The sequence below is a fragment of the Neofelis nebulosa genome, chromosome 13, assembly GCF_028018385.1.
Source record: "Neofelis nebulosa isolate mNeoNeb1 chromosome 13, mNeoNeb1.pri, whole genome shotgun sequence".
Classification (NCBI taxonomy): Eukaryota; Metazoa; Chordata; class Mammalia; order Carnivora; family Felidae; genus Neofelis; species Neofelis nebulosa.
This window is the reverse complement of record NC_080794.1, coordinates 24,942,195-24,961,597: the sequence shown is the minus strand read 5'-3', so window position 1 is coordinate 24,961,597 and position 19,403 is coordinate 24,942,195. Positions and strand designations below refer to the sequence as shown.

The window sequence follows — 19,403 nt, the reverse complement described above, 5'->3', positions numbered from 1 at the left end:
CCCCAGGTTAGACCGGCCTCTTGACCACTGTTCAAACAGATACTGTACTTTGGTCTCAACTCACCAAAAGGCTTCTTCACCAACCAAAGTCCTACCTCTCTTCTGCTGCAGCTCCAACCTTATCTCCTTCTTGAGGTAAACTGCTACTACTGTTCCTTCTTTTAGGCTTCTCACTTTTTAGCACTGCACAGGTTAGCACTTGTTTCTTTCTCTGATGCTTTCTTCCTGGCCCCGAATCTACTATGTTTAGGAACCACATCCCATACTTTTACTGAGTCACAGGATGCTCAGTACTAGCCTGCCCAGTACTAGCTGGGTTCTGTATGTAAGTATCAGGAGAAATAACAGCCAAATACACTGGAATTAAAGTGAAATTACTGTGCTTCATTTTCCTTGTGGATAAAAGTGATTTTTGGATTTAAAATATAGATTAAAAGCCTTTTAATTTACTCCTCTCTTCCTCACTTCTTTCAATATTGTACAATAATATATCTCATTGCACACTTGTATTTTTGGCAGGTTCGGTCAAAGCATGAATATGAACTCCTAACTACATAGAATGACTGAAAAAGTTCACTTAAAATAATACTTCAAGAACTTAAAAATCAGAAAAAAAGAAAATTATGAAAAGTAATCATAATAATCTTTGGATACAAATATGCTACCTAACTAGTGATATTTTAAAAGTAGTCTGGTAAACTAAGCTTGGCTAAAAAAAATCATTCACAACAAAATAATTATGTATGCTTAATGATTGTAACAAGTTCTTATCTGTCAGAGGAATGGAATCAACAATAAAAACTTGGATTTTCTGAAAGTTTCTCAAAAACAAATTCTGTGAGTTAACAATAGCAAAGATCACATCCGAAGGTTACTGATTCAAATGTCATTACAGATCAAGTTCTTGAACAGAATAAAATGGTGTTTTTAATAAGAATATTTATGAGTCCACATTGTGTCAATCCACTTTGTTACTATGTATCAACCTACACACTGTGTTTTTAAATGAATATAGGAAGGACAGAAACATAGCAAATTTTAAATCGGAACCAGTATCAAATTATATAATTGCTATTTTCTTCAATGTGTTAAGACTCAAATTCAAGGCTTAAATTCCATTTTTTAAATTGTATCAGAGATTTTTGAAATTTTCAAATGTTTCAGGCCACTAAAATTTATGTCTTTGAGGGTAAAAAGTTATTTTTACTTTTCTGTTTAAACAGACTTTTTTGTCAAATGCAAACTAATACTACATGTCAGATGAAAATAATCACCTCCTACAAAATACAGCCCATTATTTCACTGTATCCTCTTTTGTGTTTAGTTTAAGTTAAAAAAAATACAGCAAATAAATTACTCACCTATGCAATGAAATTAAGCTTGTGAGGTACTACATACTTTACTCTTATTTTATTTCCTTTTACCAAGAAACTTCCTTATCTGACAGGCTTCCAAATGTTTTCATAAATACCAGTAGTATGGTATGTGCGCCAACATATACTGTACTCAAAGAAGTAAACGAAGTAAAATAAAATAGTAACACTAATATCAATAAACCTACCATGAGATATTGCCTTGCAAGACAGACAGACTCAATGGTGCCCTGGAGGTAGACGGTGGATTTCTTTTGTGGGTTACTGGGGTCAGGAAAGTGGATCTGAGCACCTGTTCTTTGCATGATATGTTTGATGTTGCTTCCATTTCGACCCATCATAAAGAGATGATGTTGAGCTGCAATATCTAGTTGTGTGCTCACAGGAATAGCTGATGCCAAGCTCCCAGCGAGATGTTCCAACAGCATGGCGGTTCCTTCCTAGGAGAAAAGGGTGGGAAATAATCCTATAAAATGACTGTCCATATACAAGGAAAGATTCTAGTGTACTTCTAATTGCTACAGAGAAATTCAAAGAATTCTATAACCCATAATGCAATGCAAGGAAAAATTCTAGAAAACGGATTAGTCTAAAATCCTCTGAAAATAAAATTGCATAATTTGTACACTTACAATGTTCATAATTATCTCAATTACTTACCTTCACAGCGCTGGTGTTATTCTGAGACCCTCGTACTATCACAGTAGCACCATACATTCGGGAACGCTGTTTAAATGACACTGAAATGTTGTATGTTTGTGATATGTGCTGAATCGAGGGGGAGTTAGGATCGGGAACTGGCTGAAGAATCCCAGCGATTGGTAACTCAAACATCAGCACCAAAGGAAGCAGCTCCTAAATGAAAGTATTAGAGCCCAAGGCAGACAGTTGAGTGACTGCATGCTTAGAGATATGCATAACTTGTTCTTTTTTTTCTGAGGATGGAATTCTAAAACATAAATTGCTTTTATTACAGATATAAGCTTGAGCAAACTAGGTAGTTTCTCGAATAAAAAGAGTCTGTGAAACCAAAGAGTTTGTAACCTAAACTGCCTGTGGTATTCTTCCTCGGGCCTCTTTCTGACCATCTCAAAATCATCAGAGAAACGGAGTCAGGTACAAAATGGAACATCACTAAGAAACATCTTCAACACATTAAAACAACTTCTGTCACTATTTCCTACCTATTGAACATATGATTTGGTTATAAATTGATACACTAAGATATTTTTATTGCCTTATGATGCAAACACTGCTGATACTGATTTACAGTATTAAAGTAATAAATAGTTACCCGAATTCTAACTCGGGCAGATTCTACTCCTGCTGGTTGTCCTGCTATAGATACCTGCAAAAATAAGAAAATACAGTAGATTTATTTTGAGCCCACATCTGCATTTCCAGCTATCTACACCCTTGCCACTCAAAGTGTCATCCAGGAAAAACAGCACTGCCATTATCTAGGAGCTTGTTAAAAATGAAGGGTCTCAAGCACCAACCCAGACCTGCTTAATCACAATTTGCATTTTAACAAGCTCCTCAGCTGATTTGTGTCAACTGATTTACATCAGCCCCCAGACTAATGTAAGCCTCACAGTCCCCATAATGCCATCCTGCTCCCCTTCTCATTTCTCATTTACTGCATTTTCTACCTTTTGTTTAAACTCTGCATACTGTATATCAATTCTGTACAATATATCAATATACAATGATATTGCTGCAGTAGGTACTCAAAATATTGAACCACTTCATGCTAATTGGTTAAAAAAAACTATTGCTTCAACACCACCTCCAGCTCTCTCCTGGGATCCCCTGAACTTTCCCACAATCCATCAAGTAAAAAATTAATCTTGGGGGCGCCTGGGTGGCTCAGTCAGTTAAGCGTTCAACTTCAGCTCAGGTCATATCTCACTATCTCATGGCTCGTGAGTTCAAGCCCCACATCAGGCTTTGTGCTGACAGCTGAGAGCCCGGAACCTGCTTCGGAATCTGTGTATCCCTCTCTCTCTGCCCTCCTCTGTTTGCGCTCTCTCTCTCTCTCTCAAAAATAAACATTAAAAAATATTAAAAAAAAACACAAAACAAAAAAAGAATTAATCTTGGCATGAGAGTAAGGGTGTAGGGCTCCAGGACACTGCTCCTAATGGACCATGCCCCGTGCCATACCAATTGTCAAATGTTTTGAATACTGCCCTTGCTTTCTATCTATCTTCCTTATGTGTGTGTCACCATCACCATTAGTCCTCATAGAGAAAAGACTACCCTATTCATCTTTGAGGCTGACAGTTTCTAGTATTGTGATTAGAGAGAAAACTTCCAAATAACACAAATAATACTATCTGTTCTTCAAGTACTGAAAGTGCTTTGTATGGATAGGTAAGTTTCATTTGTTTTCAAATACAAGAACTAGAAAAAACGTGTATAAACTAAAGAGAAACATAATTCCACCAACATGAGGAAGTTGGGCACTCGTGCGTGGCCTCTGAGCAGGTGATCTGGTGTACGCTGGAGAACCACGGGTATGATGCTACCAACAGAATCCCCACACTGAACAGGTTCTTGGACCAGGCAAGGCTGTAGGTCCTTTCCTAATGTAATGCTCCCTGGGCCTTTCCTTAGGGACTTCGTTTTATATTGCTATCGCATTTATGTTGCTCCCCTCTCTTCTACCAACCAGTTAGAGATAAGCACTTTATGGCCTACCTATAATTCATCTCTTTAAAAAAGTAGAGCACCTTCAATCTCCTGGGAAAGAGTCATACATTCTTATTTATTTTTATTTTTTAGTATAGTTGACACACAATGTTAGTTTCAGGTGTACAACATCAGTGATTTGACAAGCTTATACATTATGCTATGCTCACCATAGCTACCATCTACCATCATATGTTGCTATTACAACACCACTGGCTATATTCTCTATGCTGTGCCTTTTATTTCCATGACTTACTCATTCCATAACTGGAAGCCTGTAACTCCCACTCCCCTTCACCCATTTTGCCCAATCCCCCCTCTCCTCTAGGAAGCATCAGTTTGTTCTCTGCATTTAAAGGTCTGATTCTGGTGTTTGCTTATTCATTCATTTCTGTATAGTCACATATTAGTAAAATCAATATGGTATCTCCATGATTATTTTTTTGCTTTCATCTCCCAAAAAAGATATGCATATGGAAAATCAAAGCTTTAATCTGTCCCATAACAGTTCATGTGAAAAGACAAAGCACCTGGTTGCTTTTTTCTGCTTGATTATTCCTGTTGGAATCTGGAAAGTGGATGTGGCATCCTGTTTCTTCCATCACTTTTTTAATATTGTTGCCACCTTTGCCGATTACATGAGAATGTTCTGTATGTGAAACATCCATCTTCAAAGTGACTCGATTGCTCTACATGGAAATAATGTATTATTTCTTGATGCATGCAAAAGGAAGGAACAACTCCTTAAAACACTTTTTATCCAAGGGGACAGTACTAAAAACAAGTGACCTGGTGGGAAATCTTACAAATTTTTTGGAATCATATTAATCTATAAATGTGCAATTTCTATCATTTCTCTTTGGCTATACAAGATATTTATTTGGAAAATATCATTTAAATAAAGTCAGGCAGAGTTACAAATAAATTACTCATCTCATTTTTTTCTTTAACAGACATTATTCATGAAACATTTAATTCAAATAACTAAAAACAGATGAAAACAACTGCAAGACTGAATATATGTATGTTAGTAGGACTGTTGAACTGTGACAGAAAACAATAAAAATAAAACTCAAAACTAAAAAGGTATTTGTAAGCATTGTTTTCACAACCAGTCCATTACTATAGGCCAAACTACAGAGCAGATCTACTATTCTTGCTGGTAGGAAGAAGAGTGAGGAAAGGAAAACAAAGCACAGCTCTCTAGCAGTAACAAGGCTTACATAAACCAGTACAAAGTGTAAGATTAGTTATAATAAAGCAAAATGTAAAATTCTAAGACATAATGAATAACTGTGGTCATGTTAGAATCTATGTATTTAATTTTGGGAAATTCAGTATTGTACAATTATAAACACATGAAATATTTTCTCATTTATAAGACTAATATCGAAATTCTTCAGTCCTTCAGTTTTTAAAGTAAAATTAAAAAGTCAAAATAAGACATTAAAAATATCAATAGTTTTTACATCTTAATTCTTAAATTTTAAACATATCCATTAAATGCTTTGGTCTTTAAACTTTGTTCTTCTTTTAGTTTAACATTTTAAATACAGGGAACATACATTATTTTTTGGGAAAAAAATTAGAATATTTAATAATTAGAAGGTGAATAATTCCAAAAATTAAAAGAACAAGAAAAGGAAAAAAAAAAAAAAAAGGGAAGAGATCAGAAACTATTTCAATGGAATATCAGGTCGCAAAACACAGTGGTTAAGAACCAGACAGCCTGGATTTAAATCCCACTTCTCCATTTATTAGCTACAGATTCTGGGAATCTTCCCTAATATCTCTGTGCTGAGTTAGTTATAAGCATTAAACAAATTAGTATTTGTAAAATGCTCAGCAAAGTGCCTGAGATATACTAAGTGATTTAGAAATATTTAATAGAATAAATTCTCACAAGGGAGTATATATTTTTACACATCTAAATTTCCCTATTATCTCTCTATACCTATACATGCAGAGAGAAAGAACTTACAAAAGAAACTGCCAGGTTTCATGCCATCACGCACAATTATATAGAAGATCATTCTGGCATCATAAAGGCAATATGCTAATTCTTCTAAACTTCATTATTTGCCCCACACTAATCAGGGTCAGTGTTGATTTCTGAAAATATCACTCAATTACCCAGCATGACAGAACCCATTCAAATTTTAAACAGAATTTTACATCCATTGTAGAAACACACATGCTTATTTTAAAACCCACCATTACTTTCTCCTGGTTTTTCTTCTCCAAATGGTTCTTTTCATAACAGCATGAAGTAGCCCTTGCAGAGACAAGGTTCTGACATCTGAGTGTCCTTAACATTCACTTACTTTTGTGTCTAAGACAGACATGATCATTTCCTTGGCCTCCTTAACATCTTCTTTCTTTCCAGAAACCTTAATATGGGGATCTATAAGAAATCAAAAAAGGGCTCATGTGAAACCCCTAAAACTCCTTGTTTTAAAATTGATGTTACAATATAAGAAAATAGAATCCATAAGAAATTCAATATTTGATTCATTCTAGGTGTGTTAACACTGCAATTAAGACAGGAATATGGAAAATCCCCAAGTTGTACATTTATCTGTGTGGTCTTTTCCTTCTGACAACTGGCCAAATCACTTACCTGCAAAGTAAGTTTATCATATAATTTTTTTTTAAACAAGAATCTATAAATTCAATTTATGACTACATTCTTGCTATACTCCAAGCCCTTATCTAAGGCTTTAGATGCATGAGCTCATTTAATCCATAAGCTAATTTAATCACAGTTCTGTGAGGTTATTTCCAGGGGAAACTAAGGCACGGAGCAGGTTAGTAACTTGCCCTAGAAAACCACCAATAGGCTCATTCATTATAATCTCATGTCTTCCAACTCTGCATCCAGACTTTAAACCATGTGCTAACCTAATTCAGAAGGTATCTTTACAGGTCAAGGTTAACAGAATAAAACATAATCTTCATTCAGTAATATTTAATATTTATTCAGAACTAGTGTTAAATGGCTAATATATACTATAGGTGTTATTTATTACAGCCACAGAATGTTATAAAGGAAAGCATTAATTCATTCAGCAAGTATTTCCTGTACCAGGCACTATTCTAGGGGCCAAGGGATATATTAGTGAAGAAAAATACCTTTGTCCACATGGAGCTGACAGTCTTGTACAGGGAGACAAAACTGAATCAAATAAACAAATTATCTAGTGTCTTATAACATAACTGTTATGAAGAGGAGAACGAGACAAAAGCATGAGGAGGACCAGCTGTGGGAAGGGGTCAGTGCATTAGGCCTGATTCAGAAAGTGAGGTCTGAGTAAAAGCTTTGAGGAGAGGAGACAGCTGGCCAAGCTAGAATCTTCAGAAGAAGGGAAATATCACAGCTAAAACTCTCAGGTGAGGACGTGTCTCTTCTCTCTTTCTAAGTCTCTGCCATAATAGGGTCCTCTATTACCCCATGGGTAGCCTGACCCAGACCAAGACCATTTTGAGGTAAGCCAGAAGTTCCATACCACTAGCCTTATGATAAAGTGATATCACGAAAGCAATAAAGCTGGATAACAGAGCATCATCATCACCATCATTAGTGATGTCAATCTTACTGACTGCCTATAACATGCCACCTTCTCTGTGGAGTCCATCCTACACTGAACTACACCTCAGATCAACAACAGGGTCAGGAAATACTAGCTGAGAATTCCAAACCATCAGTTCTCTAGGATAAGAAAAGAGAATCACCTGGTGGGAATTTTATCAAAGTACATGTACTTCCCTGGTATCATGACTTACCCATCCTCAACCAGCAGTCCATCTGAAAATCAATGCCATGATGAGCATGTCACATTAACAAAGTCAAAATGAGCAACTGAAGGATGGATGCATGGGTGGGTGGGTGGATGGATGGATGAATGGATGGACGGAAGGAAGGAAGGAAGGAAGGAAGGAAGGAAGGAAGGAAGGAAGGAAGGAAGGATGGATGGATAGGAGAGATGGGAGAGATGGGAAGGAGGGAGGAAACCCTGTCCTAAAGCTACTGGCTCTTAGGACCAGGACAGAACAATCATAGTCAACAACAGTGCACCACCAAGCTTCAGAACTAAGGAATGCATCTGGCTTCCTGGGGAGACATTCCAGCAACTGTATTTTGAGTCAATGCCATCACCTCTAGCCCCCCACCAACCCCCCCAGACTGTCTCCTGGGAGCTGCCCTTGGCCTTAGACTCTTTTCCTTAACCCATTCTTTAATCCTTCCTCTGATACTTGCCATGTAACAGGGACACTGTGAAGATGAAAGACCTTACAATTTGTTTAAAGTATCAAGTATTATAAGGCAAGGGTCCTAAAAGTAGGGCAAAATCGATGTCCAACAAACTCAAGGTGGTATGGCATTGTGTCCACATTGCTTGCTCTTTGGTGCATTCTAACAGAAACCACTTGTTCTCTGTAGGATTATCACCAACTTTACCATAGTAATGTAAAAAAAAAGCATTTTCTTCAATAATTTTTATTATATGCATTATAACTCCTGTAGGCAATATTTATATTCCGAGCAGTCTACATTCAAAATTTTGATCCCAGCTATCTTTGACTTTGGTTTCAATTACTGTATGCTGACCCTGATGTTATTCTCTATTGAAAATGCTTACTCCTGGGGGATTAGAATCTGGCACTTCTCAAAACATACCTGATCACACTGAATTGTAGCACTTGCTAAAATATACGTTCCTGGGTCTCCAGGATCCAGTAATTGGCATTTTGTTTGTTTCCCAAGTAATTCTTCAATCAAATACAGGACACAGCAGATGAAACCACATAAAAGATATAATTATAGTGTCTTATGTATCAGGCAAGTATATATAATATAAAATGGTTCTACAGGGGAAAACATCTATTTTCTTACTAACAAATTAACAGTTAAGTATTGAGTGGTATGCTAATCTGAAAACCTATTACTTTACACATTGGATAATCACATTAAAATTCCTATGCATCTCCAGGTGGACAAGGAGACCCAGATCCAATTTATGACAGAATTTGATTTCTACCATCTCTGTATGAACAAAACAATAAGCAAAATAAAAAGCAAAAGCCTCAATAGAAAATACATTTTATTTCAAAGTGAAAGAGCACCATCTACTGACCAAAAATATAAATTATCAATGGACACAGAGCTACACACACAACACATAGTCACCAACATGTAACATCAAATCGTATCCAGGACCCAAATTAGCACTTGTTTGGAAAATGGTTCTTTAAATAATCAAGTCTCATAAGTGTAGAGAAAAATAAACATGACAAAATTCTGGTTTATACTGCTAATGAACCAAAAATAGTGTCTTCTTCATTCCCTCCTTTGTCCTTGCTCAAAAGATATCTATAGGATGTGAACTCTGATTCCAAGCTGAACTTAACATGCTTATTTTAAATCCTGAAATCCAGTTCTCCACTTTCAATGAATGTTCCATTTCACAGTTTAAATGTGTCCTACATGGGACTGAGGTTTTATTAAGACCCATTCTGGAAATACTTGATGGAGAAAAGCCAAAGAATTAACTATATTAATAAATATAAAAGTAAAGAAAAGCCCAGCTATAAAGATTGTTGAAAGATGGTACAGTAATAGGGAATAAGTGTATAGTCTTCCCCTCCCTCAAAATAATTACTTTGAAGGACAACACCAATTTGGGCATGAAAATTTTAAGATATTTGCTCTAAAAATAATATTCATTGCTTTATAATCAACCTTCAAGTGCTCTAAACACAAGGATTGTCTTAACTGGTTTTATAACTTCCATGATGCCAGCCAAGTAGTAGATAATAAGTAAACAGTAGGTGAATGGACTGAAGGTGCCCCTATTTTTTGGAAATGGCTACCTATACAGAGGAAGGAGATGGAAATCGATAGGAAGAGCCTAAACTTCACATCTAAGGTGATCATATGTCCTGCACTTCCCCAGACAGTTTTGACTTCAAATATCCTGATCTCAGTACCTCTATAAAAATACAGAGAACTGTCAGATGTCCTTCCAGATTTTGGGGTTTTAGATTCCTGTCCCATCAATTTGTTCCCAAATCTGTGGTGTAACCCTATGGAACAGAGGAAGACCAGAGGGTGGTCCAGCCTTCAATAGGTTGTATGAAGCTGTATGAAGATGGGTATAAAATGGGTATTTTACATGTGCATACTGCAAAAGAGGTAAACCTTTGAGCAAAAAGGTTTCTATGACTTCCATGTGGAAATTCATAAGGAGTTGATAAGGCAACAATTGTTCTTATAAGAATACATGCTAAAAACCATATTTTCAGTAAAGATAAATATTTAAAAGAGTTGGGATGTTATATGAACTTAAGTGAAGTTTAGTAATGGTTTTAAAAGATTATCTCTTGGTACTCTGGTTGTACTCTCTGGTTTCCCACCCTTGGAATCATTCCCGTTCCTGGAAACATCAGTGAAATTTTTATTGCCTTTTCCTTCTTTCCTCAAGTTTAAACTTCCTTTCCCTTTCATTCCTGTCCCAGAGCAAAATCTATAGAAAAGACTCATGTCAGCCATTTTCATTGTAGTTATAATGCTACAGAAAGTAATGAGGGGCGCCTGGGTGGCTCAGTTGGTTAAGCATCCGACTTCAGCTCAGGTCATGATCTTACACTCCATGAGTTCAAGCCCCATGTGGGGCTCTGTGCTGACAGCTTGGAGCCTGGAGCCTGCTTCAGATTCTGTGACTCCTTCTCTCTCTGCCCCACTCTCTCTGTCTCTCTTTCAAAAATCAATAAACATTTTTTAAAAATTAAGAAAAAAAAGTAATGAGTTGTTGACATATGATAGATTTAAGCCATCACTGTTTCACCAATGATTTGTTTGTAGCTACTTTCTTGTCTCCATGATTGAGTACGGTTGAGAAAAGATTCAACACCCAAAATTCAATGCAATGCTTTCATTTCTCAGCATGTTCTCTTGAAGAGAGAAAACAACAGAAAATCCCTTGTTTAACTAACCGGACTCCTCCCACCCACAACACCCAAAATAAAAGATCATATTACAGTCATTTGTTTATGAAGAAAAGTTCCATATCATGGCCTGAAATCAAGATGGCTTTAGTACATTTTATGCATGTATATCAAACTAGCCTCAAATCCATAAGAGTGGACAGAATTCACTTCCCTTTTTTTTTTAATGTTTATTTATTTTTGAGAGAGAGAGAGAGAGAGAGAGAGAGAGAGAGCGAGTGAGCGAGCATGAGCAGGGGAGAAGCAGATAGAGGAAGACACAGAATCCAAAGCAGGCTCCAGACTCTGAGCTGTCAGCACAGAGCCAGATGTGGGGCTCAAATCCATCAGCCATGAGATCATGACCTGAGCCAAAGTCAGATGCTTAACAGACTGAGCCACCCAGGTGCCCCAGAATTCACTTTCTTTTGGCTGGGAGACCTCTTCAGTTTTATTTCAAGTTCTTTCTAAGAAGCCTTAGCCTTTAAAACTGTCTAAAAAGGAGGGCATTGGCTGGGACTGGATCCATCAACATCATCAGGAGTTGTCAGTGTTGAAAGGCAGAGAGGTATCTCCACCTTGCTCCAAAATTCCCCATAATACTGGGAATATATCCACAACTAGCAAGTAGTTCTAAAGCAGTAATGGGTCAATTTTTTTTTCCTATAAGGAAGACTGTGACTGTAGGGTATGGATTTTATCAAACAGCAAATATAAACCAAAACTCTAAAAAAGCCCTGGACATCTCAAGGGTACTGATTGACTTGGATTACATAGGGAAAAGCCAGCAGATATCATGCAGGATGTATTAAAAGTTTTAATGACTGACTCTGCAAAAGTAAAAGGTTGCATTGTGGGGGGAAATATGTAAAGTCCACAATTATGATAATAAATTCTGAATTGTAAGTCATAAACAAGGTCTGTTACCTTGGAAAAGTCACTGAATCTCTGGAGTAGAGTTTCTTCAATGAGGGAGTTTGGTCAGAACATTATTATACTTCCAAATAAATCCAAATGTCTTCAGTGTAAAGCAGTACTATAACATTCTTCAATAAAACTAACTTCATAAACAACTTTGTTCTCCAAGTTTTTGGTATTTCATGATAAGCAGCTTACCCAAGACATCATAATGTTAATGTTTCCAAGAGCCTTAAACTATTAAGTAAACTATAGTTTACTTAAACTGGCAGTAAACACAAATGTGTGAAATAGTGATCTGCCGTGATCCATGACCAGCTTCAGAGTGGCAGCTTGGGCTTTCCTCTTGTTTTTCACACTCTAAGAATGCAATTAATTCTGCATCAAAATAGGTGAAATTTGGTGTTCACTCCACTGAAATTTCGTGAATAATGTGCTTGTAGGCACCAAACAAATGCAGTGAAAACCCTCTATGGAGATGGGAGTCTACTTCAAACTCTACCTGAGCCTTGTCACAGTTCAAAATTAGATACCACCCAATCCACGTGCTACTTTGATCACTTTTCCTTTAAGCTGGCAAATCACTGCTGATCAGCAAAAGTCAATTTGACTCATAATCATGGGGCCACAACCCACATTTTTCTGTGAAATAAAATTTTCCTTCTAACCTCTTGAGAAACAGACTTCCCTTTAAAAAAATGTTATAACAGGTCAAATAACATACCAATATCACATTTTTAAGTGAAGATATACTTTATCAACAGATAGAGAAAACCTGAACTGACTCATTAAATCTGACTAGAAATTATTTTAAAGGAATGAAACAGAATGACAGGAAGTCAACACACTTTAATTTTGAAGCCAGTAATACAGACTCCAGATTCTTTCAAGGAATGCTCTTTGACAAGAATTCTAATAAACTGAGTTAGAATAAAAAGGAGTATATTTGAAGAGTAGGTGGAAGAACTGAAGCTTTAAGTATTTAAGGGAAAATAGTGGCAAGCACCTATAACACATCAGATATTACAACTGGGATCAAGAAAAAAACAAATCTACCTGTTGCAGGCATTCCCCAAACTTACTGTGCTGCTTTAGAATAAGGCATAAAATCACCCGTATTTGCCTTATTTTAAAACAGAAAAAATCAATCTCCTTCCTAGTCAATTAGAAGAGAAGGGGAATGAAAAGAGAGAGAAGTGCAAAAGCAAATGTGTTTCAAAATAAAAACCTAGTTTTCATGAGAAAAATATGTTTACATTGATACCCACAGTCAGTTTACATGCCATGATGCCTCAGGATAACTTCCTATTCAAAATTCCATATGGCCGAATGAAACTTAATGCTCAACAGAGGAAGTGTATTCTTTTTTCTTTAATGTTTGTTTATTTATTTATTTTTGAGAGAGAAAGAGATCAAGCAGGGGAAGGGCAGAGAGAGAGGGGGAGAGAGAGAATCCCAAGCAGGTTCAGCACTATCAGTGCAGAGCCAGATGTGGGGCTCAAACTCACAAACCATGAGATCATGACCTGAGCCGAAATCAAGAGTGGGATGATTAACCAACTGTGCCACCCAGGCGCTCCAGAGGAAGTATATTCTTCACATGATAGTGGCATACGTGACATGAACAAATCAATAGAAAGTATAACTAGTTCCTGAAGACAATTCTCAGTTCGACTATTTGGCAATGACTAGGGAGGAGGTGCCTTCACACTATGGTAATGACAATTTTAGGCAGGTTCTTGCTAAATGAAAGAGTGTGTCCACATGCCAAGATGGAGCCTAGGGATCCTTTACCAACTAGGTAGAAAAGAGCTTTTAGCCAGAGAAAATTCACAGCTAGTTATAAGATATACAAGAACTTTTACTGATGGAATGCCTATATCTCCAATATAATCAGCAATAAAAGCATTCAAAATACAGTGACAATACACTCTTCTAATTGTTCTCTGTTGTTTTAACTTTAGGAGGAAATAAGGCAAGAGAGAAGGAAGAGGTAAACTGGCATATGTCTCTTCTCTGTTTAAGATTCCTATGTGCCTTATCAAAGCTTTTATGTAGTTAGAAACAAGTTTTATGGACTTAGAAACAATTATGGACTCTAGAAACAATTTCAGAGAAGAACAAAATGCAAACAAAGTATAAAGCAAAATCAAGGCATAATAGGTGAAATAATCAAGAACAGATGGATTTAAGAAGTGTGAGAATTAGGAAACAGTAAACTACCTTATCTTACAAACCACTTTATCTTATGCACTATAAACTAAACTCCAAGCATAACTGCAGATTTGCTGTTCAGGCAGAAAGAGGAGAGGAAAAATCCAAAGCACAAGAGAAATCTAGCTCTGGAACATGGAGCGTGGAAAAAGAAAGCTACAAACACAAAGCCTAACTCAATTAGTTTCTGAAGTCTTTTGGCATCTGAGCTTTATACTCCAGAGATAAGGACAAGGATTCTGGGAAGAGGGAGAAAAGGAAACTTAAATGCCAGGAGGAAATCTGGGATAGTCTGAATGATTTGTATGTAACAATTCTACAGAAAGCTTCTGCAGTGCTAGGTTACTGCAAGGGTGCTAGAGACGGAGGACACTTGTGACAGTGGAAACAAAACCAAGACATAAGACATGACAAAAACAATAACCCAGTACCCAGGATGAGAAGGAGAGCCCAAATTGAATGCTGGCCCTCCGAAATGGAACAGGAGTCGCAGTGGTCAGTCTAATGAAGGAGGGAATGTTGCAGTGGGGATGCAGGCATGTGCCAAGATAAAGCCTTCCCAGGAGACTGTACTGAGATAACAGCAAGTTATGCAAGAATTTCGAGGAGCCAGATGTGACTAATTGTCATTCTCTCTCCAAGGAATACTGATGTTCACAGTGTACATGGCAGGTCCCCATGGTACGGCCTGTGGTCTAAACCCAAAGTGCTCTTATCTGTGGCCAGGGCAGACTGTTCTTTTTTACAACAGCTGGGACTATTCATGAACAATCCTAACATACAACTGCTGGCTATCATTACCAAAAGCAACTATGCATTTAAGGGTTCACACACATTAGACAAGGAAAGTCCTGTAAATGAAGACTTGACCACATCATACCACATGCACGATTTCTTTGTTTTATTTTTGGCCTACTAAGAGAAGAAATTTAAAAACTAGAAATTCTGAAGATATTTGAGGTACAATTAAGAATGTATGTAAGAAACAGCAAAACTCTTAGGAATTCAGTTTCAATAATTTTTTAATGTTTATTTATTTTTCAGACAGTAGGGGAGGGGCAGAGAGAGAGGGAGACAGAATCTGAAGCAGGTTCCAGGCTCTGAGCTGTCAGCACAGAGCTTGATGCAGGGCTTGAACTCACAGACAGTGAGATCATCATCTGAGCCAAAGTCGGATGCTTAACCAACTGAACCACCCAGGCACCCCAGGAATTCAGTTCTAAAAGTAACTTGCCAGCCTGAGACTGGCATAAAAACTCTCCACCTTTCCTCTCTTCTTTGTTGTAAGATCTACTGAGAAATTTCCATAGCTTGCACTGAAGAACAGTTAATTAAGGGTAACAACTCTAGGTGTTAGACTATTCCCAGCTTGTTCGTGGTATCAGGAAAGTTAATTTTTCATGAAAACTAAAAGTATCTAATAAGTAAATGAGCCTTAAATTATTTGGAAAATGCCTATCTGCCAATCTGTTCTTCTTACTCCCACTTTCTACAGAATAGCTGAATAGCTGTTAATAGTTTTTTTTTTTTAATGCAGTCACACATACTGAAGACAACTGTCATACCCCTGTCTTCAACTGCGACACTATTCTGTATATTATTTGTTTCTTCCATACTTTTTTGATGACTGTTTTGAGTAAGCTGGAACCAAGGGTCTTAATCTCTTAGTCCTAAGACATTTATATCTTCTGGGGCAAAAAATATAAATTAAATTATCAAATAACTTCAAAATGGTCCTTTATTTTTCTTAAAAAAAATATCTAAAGTTACCTTGAAGTCTAAAAATTTTTAAATCAGGATTTACCAGACATTTATCCAAAGGTAATACTCCTTTGCCTCAGCCCACAGCAACCACCATTCTACTTTCTCTCTTTTATGATTCTGCCTAATCGAAGTGGAATCATACAGTATTTGTGAAATTGATCTTATTAAATATATTTGTTTCTCTACAAAGTGCTCCTATAAGTTAAAAACAAAACAAAAACCCCCACTAATTGTCCCATAGGAAAATAAGCAAAAGACATGGATAAATGATTCAAAAGAAAAATGGTCAATAAAATATATAAACTTGAATAAAGTTCAACCTTACTAAACATTTTTTATTCATAAAATTGGGGGGTGACTTTAAATTATAAGGCCAATGAAAATATAATTAGGCATGCTAACATAATTTTTATAACATATACTTTTTATGGAAATAAAAACTGGCACAAAATGTCTGCAGAATAATGAAGTACTTGAATTTTTTTTTTTTTAAAGAGAGAATGACTGTGTGAGTTGGGAAGAGGGGCAAAGGGAGAGAGAGAGAGAGAAAATCTTAAGTAGGGCTCCAAGCCAGCACCATGCCCAACATGGGGCTCGATCCCACAAGCCCGGGATCATGACCCGAGCCCAAATCAAGAGTTGGATGCTCAACAACTGAGCCACCCAGGCGCCCCACACTGGAAATATTAATAAAGAATCACAGTACCATAATTTTATTGTAGGAATACACATATATTGAACAGAATAAAAAGGAAAACAACCAATAATGATTACTTCTAAGTAATAAGTTCTCAGGTCATTTTTATTTTATTTTACGCTTGAAACTCTTCTGTATTTCTTAACATGAAAAAGTATACATTTATAATGTGGAAAAAAAACCTCATACCTTAAAAGAAGGTTATCTGTATCACTAAAGTCCTGAAATCAAATCACATTCTTATACTTTAAATATTAAGTCAAAAGTCCTTGTTTTCTAAGCATGTTTTAAGAATTCCCTTACAAAATTTAGACCTTTACAAAGGTTAATGATAATGGCAAGTGTTTTTTCAGCTTGAAAAGTTCTTTCTTTCTCATCTACAATTCTGTGGCAGACTTTTTGCCATGCAGTTTATGAACTTTACCTCTTTTTATTTGTTGGGCCATTACTCTTAATATTTTATCAATGTAATTTGGCTCTGAACACAGACTTCATCAATGAAAATGGAGCAGGAATATATAATGATGGGGTTCACTGCAGTTGAAAGACATGGTTGGAACAGAGTTCAAATACTTGGTGAAGGCCATATGTTTACAGCCACCACTAACTACACATGGAATTCTTTTAAACATTTATGGCCACATCTTTTTCTTTCTTCAGCAACTGTTTCCAAAATAAATGGAAATGACAACAATCCTGGTAATGGGAATTTAGTGCTCTTTCTTGAAAGAATTCTCCAACGTCCCCACAAGAAAAGTATTATTTACATAGCATTCTCAGGGTGTGATTAAACCACCCATTAATATAAATAAATAATAACCTCAAAGGATGGTGCCCTCATAACAGTTTCACCAGGATGATAATAACACTTTCTTTGTCTTCTCAGCAGGGAAGTCCAAGAGTTGAGAATGTACATGGTTGTACTCTACTAGCCACTGTCTCAGGGCCATTCTCTCTCCATCATTGGCTTTGGCCCACTTTATGACCAGGAAGCTGAACCAGCATTTGCATGAGTGCAACTCCATTTGCTGGTCCCTTTACTCTGTCATTAGAGTTTATTTAAATCTTTTGGAGTTAATTCTGTTTTCTCTCAGACCAAGACTGCTAACACCTTTCCCACCAATTTCTTATCTTCTCTCTTTTTTTTTAATTTTATTTAAAAAAATTGTTTTTAATATTTGTTTATTTTTGAGATAGAGGGAGACAGAGCACGAATGGGGGAGGGGCACAGAGAGGGGGAAACACAGAATCTGAAACAGGCTCCAACCTCTGAGCTGTCAGCACAGAGCCCGATGCGGGGCTCGAACTCACGAACTGTGAGATCATGACCTGAGCCGAAGTCAGACGCTTAACCGACTAAGCCTCCCAGTCACCCCCCTTATGTTCTCTTGATGACAAAATGCACAGAGGATTGGGCATGGTGAAGTAGAGAAGCTCCCATTCAATATTTGGGCTTGTTTCTTTTCTTCATAACAGCTCTAACTTTTAGAGGGTAGACTCCATGCCTTATATAGGTTAAAGAATACTATTCCTTAGGTCTTAGCAGACACTCTTTTGAAAAGATTGATTTCTTCTTATTGTTCAACACAAGTCAATTCCACAACTATAGCAGAGACCTATAGTGCACTTTTCTCTCCCATCCTTCCTCTCTTCTCCCCTCCCCTCCCCCCTTTCATCTTCTTTCTGGTCTTTACCCTGACCTCACAGGTTATTATGTAAATGTATTTTTATCATATGGTCATGTTTATTCTGGTACATTACTGGAAGTATCTTGGCACCTTCAGATATTCCTTGATAAATGTGTTGTAATGTTTACAGGACCTTTGAGAAATATGTGCGGATTCAGCAGGATTGTAAAATTTCTTTAATTTTTTTCTTGGCTTCCATATAACTTTTTACCTCTAAAGGCATTTGTTTGCATATTCCACCCCTCAAGAAAACCACTGTTTTAACTATATACATACATCTTTCTGTGCCAACTTCAAATCTTTGGAAGTGAGATTTCTGTAAACCATTAAATCCTTCTAAAGTCAGAGTTTCTTACTGAAGCAGGGGAACTCAATGGATCACCTTCGTGGGGCTGGTGAACTTGCCTGTAATTGCCTTCAAAGAGTATTCACATACTCATTGGTAAATTTTTCTGAATGGATCTACAGATTCTCAAAAAGGCTGAAACAGCTAAGAAGGCTTCATCTAAGCAGTATGGAATTTCATAGAGACATTAAGAAAGCATATTTTAAAATACTTCAAGAATTCAACTTTGGTTTGGCATTACTGCAAGTTGCTATTTGGCTTTTTTTCAGAAATGTTCAATAATTACATTTTTGGATATAATTTCAGCAATTATAATTAAAACATTAAAGCTGGGGTGCCTGGGTGGCTCAGTCGGCCGGGCATTCGACTTCGGCTCAGGTCATGACCTCGTGGCTTGCGAGTTCAAGCCCTGTGTCGGGCTCTGTGCTGACCTGGAGTCTGCTTCGGATTCTGTGTCTCCCTCTCTGTCTTCCCCTCCCCTGCTCACACTCTGACTCTCTCTCCTTCAAAAATAAGTAAACATTTAAAAAAGTTTAAAAAAAACATTAAAGCTAACCAAAAGGATGACAGCAAATTTGTGTTCATCATTACTTTCTTTCAGTTATTCTAAGAGACAAAGGAGAAAATAGTAACAAAAAGAATGAAAGGTCTGGAGAAGCAACAGTTGAATCAAGCAAACCCTTTTAAAAACAATCCTACATATTTTATTATAGTAAAAATCCTAG

At 36.8% G+C, this 19,403-nt stretch overlaps 1 protein-coding gene across 4 annotated transcripts in view; it reads right to left on the bottom strand.

Annotated features, from left to right (window-relative positions):
* The window catches only part of BICC1 (BicC family RNA binding protein 1), a 299,149-nt gene that overhangs the window by 32,510 nt on the left and 247,236 nt on the right, over positions 1-19,403 (bottom strand). For 3 of the 4 annotated variants that reach the window (XM_058696372.1, XM_058696373.1, XM_058696371.1), the window contains exons 4-8: positions 6,392-6,471; positions 4,598-4,756; positions 2,668-2,721; positions 2,034-2,228; positions 1,562-1,813 (exon numbers count right to left, since the gene is read on the bottom strand). In XM_058696372.1, coding sequence (XP_058552355.1) covers positions 1,562-1,813; positions 2,034-2,228; positions 2,668-2,721; positions 4,598-4,756; positions 6,392-6,471 — 740 coding nt within the window. Of the gene's footprint in view, positions 1-1,561; positions 1,814-2,033; positions 2,229-2,667; positions 2,722-4,597; positions 4,757-6,281; positions 6,472-19,403 lie in introns of those variants that run through there. The other variant, XM_058696374.1, reaches the window with a different exon arrangement.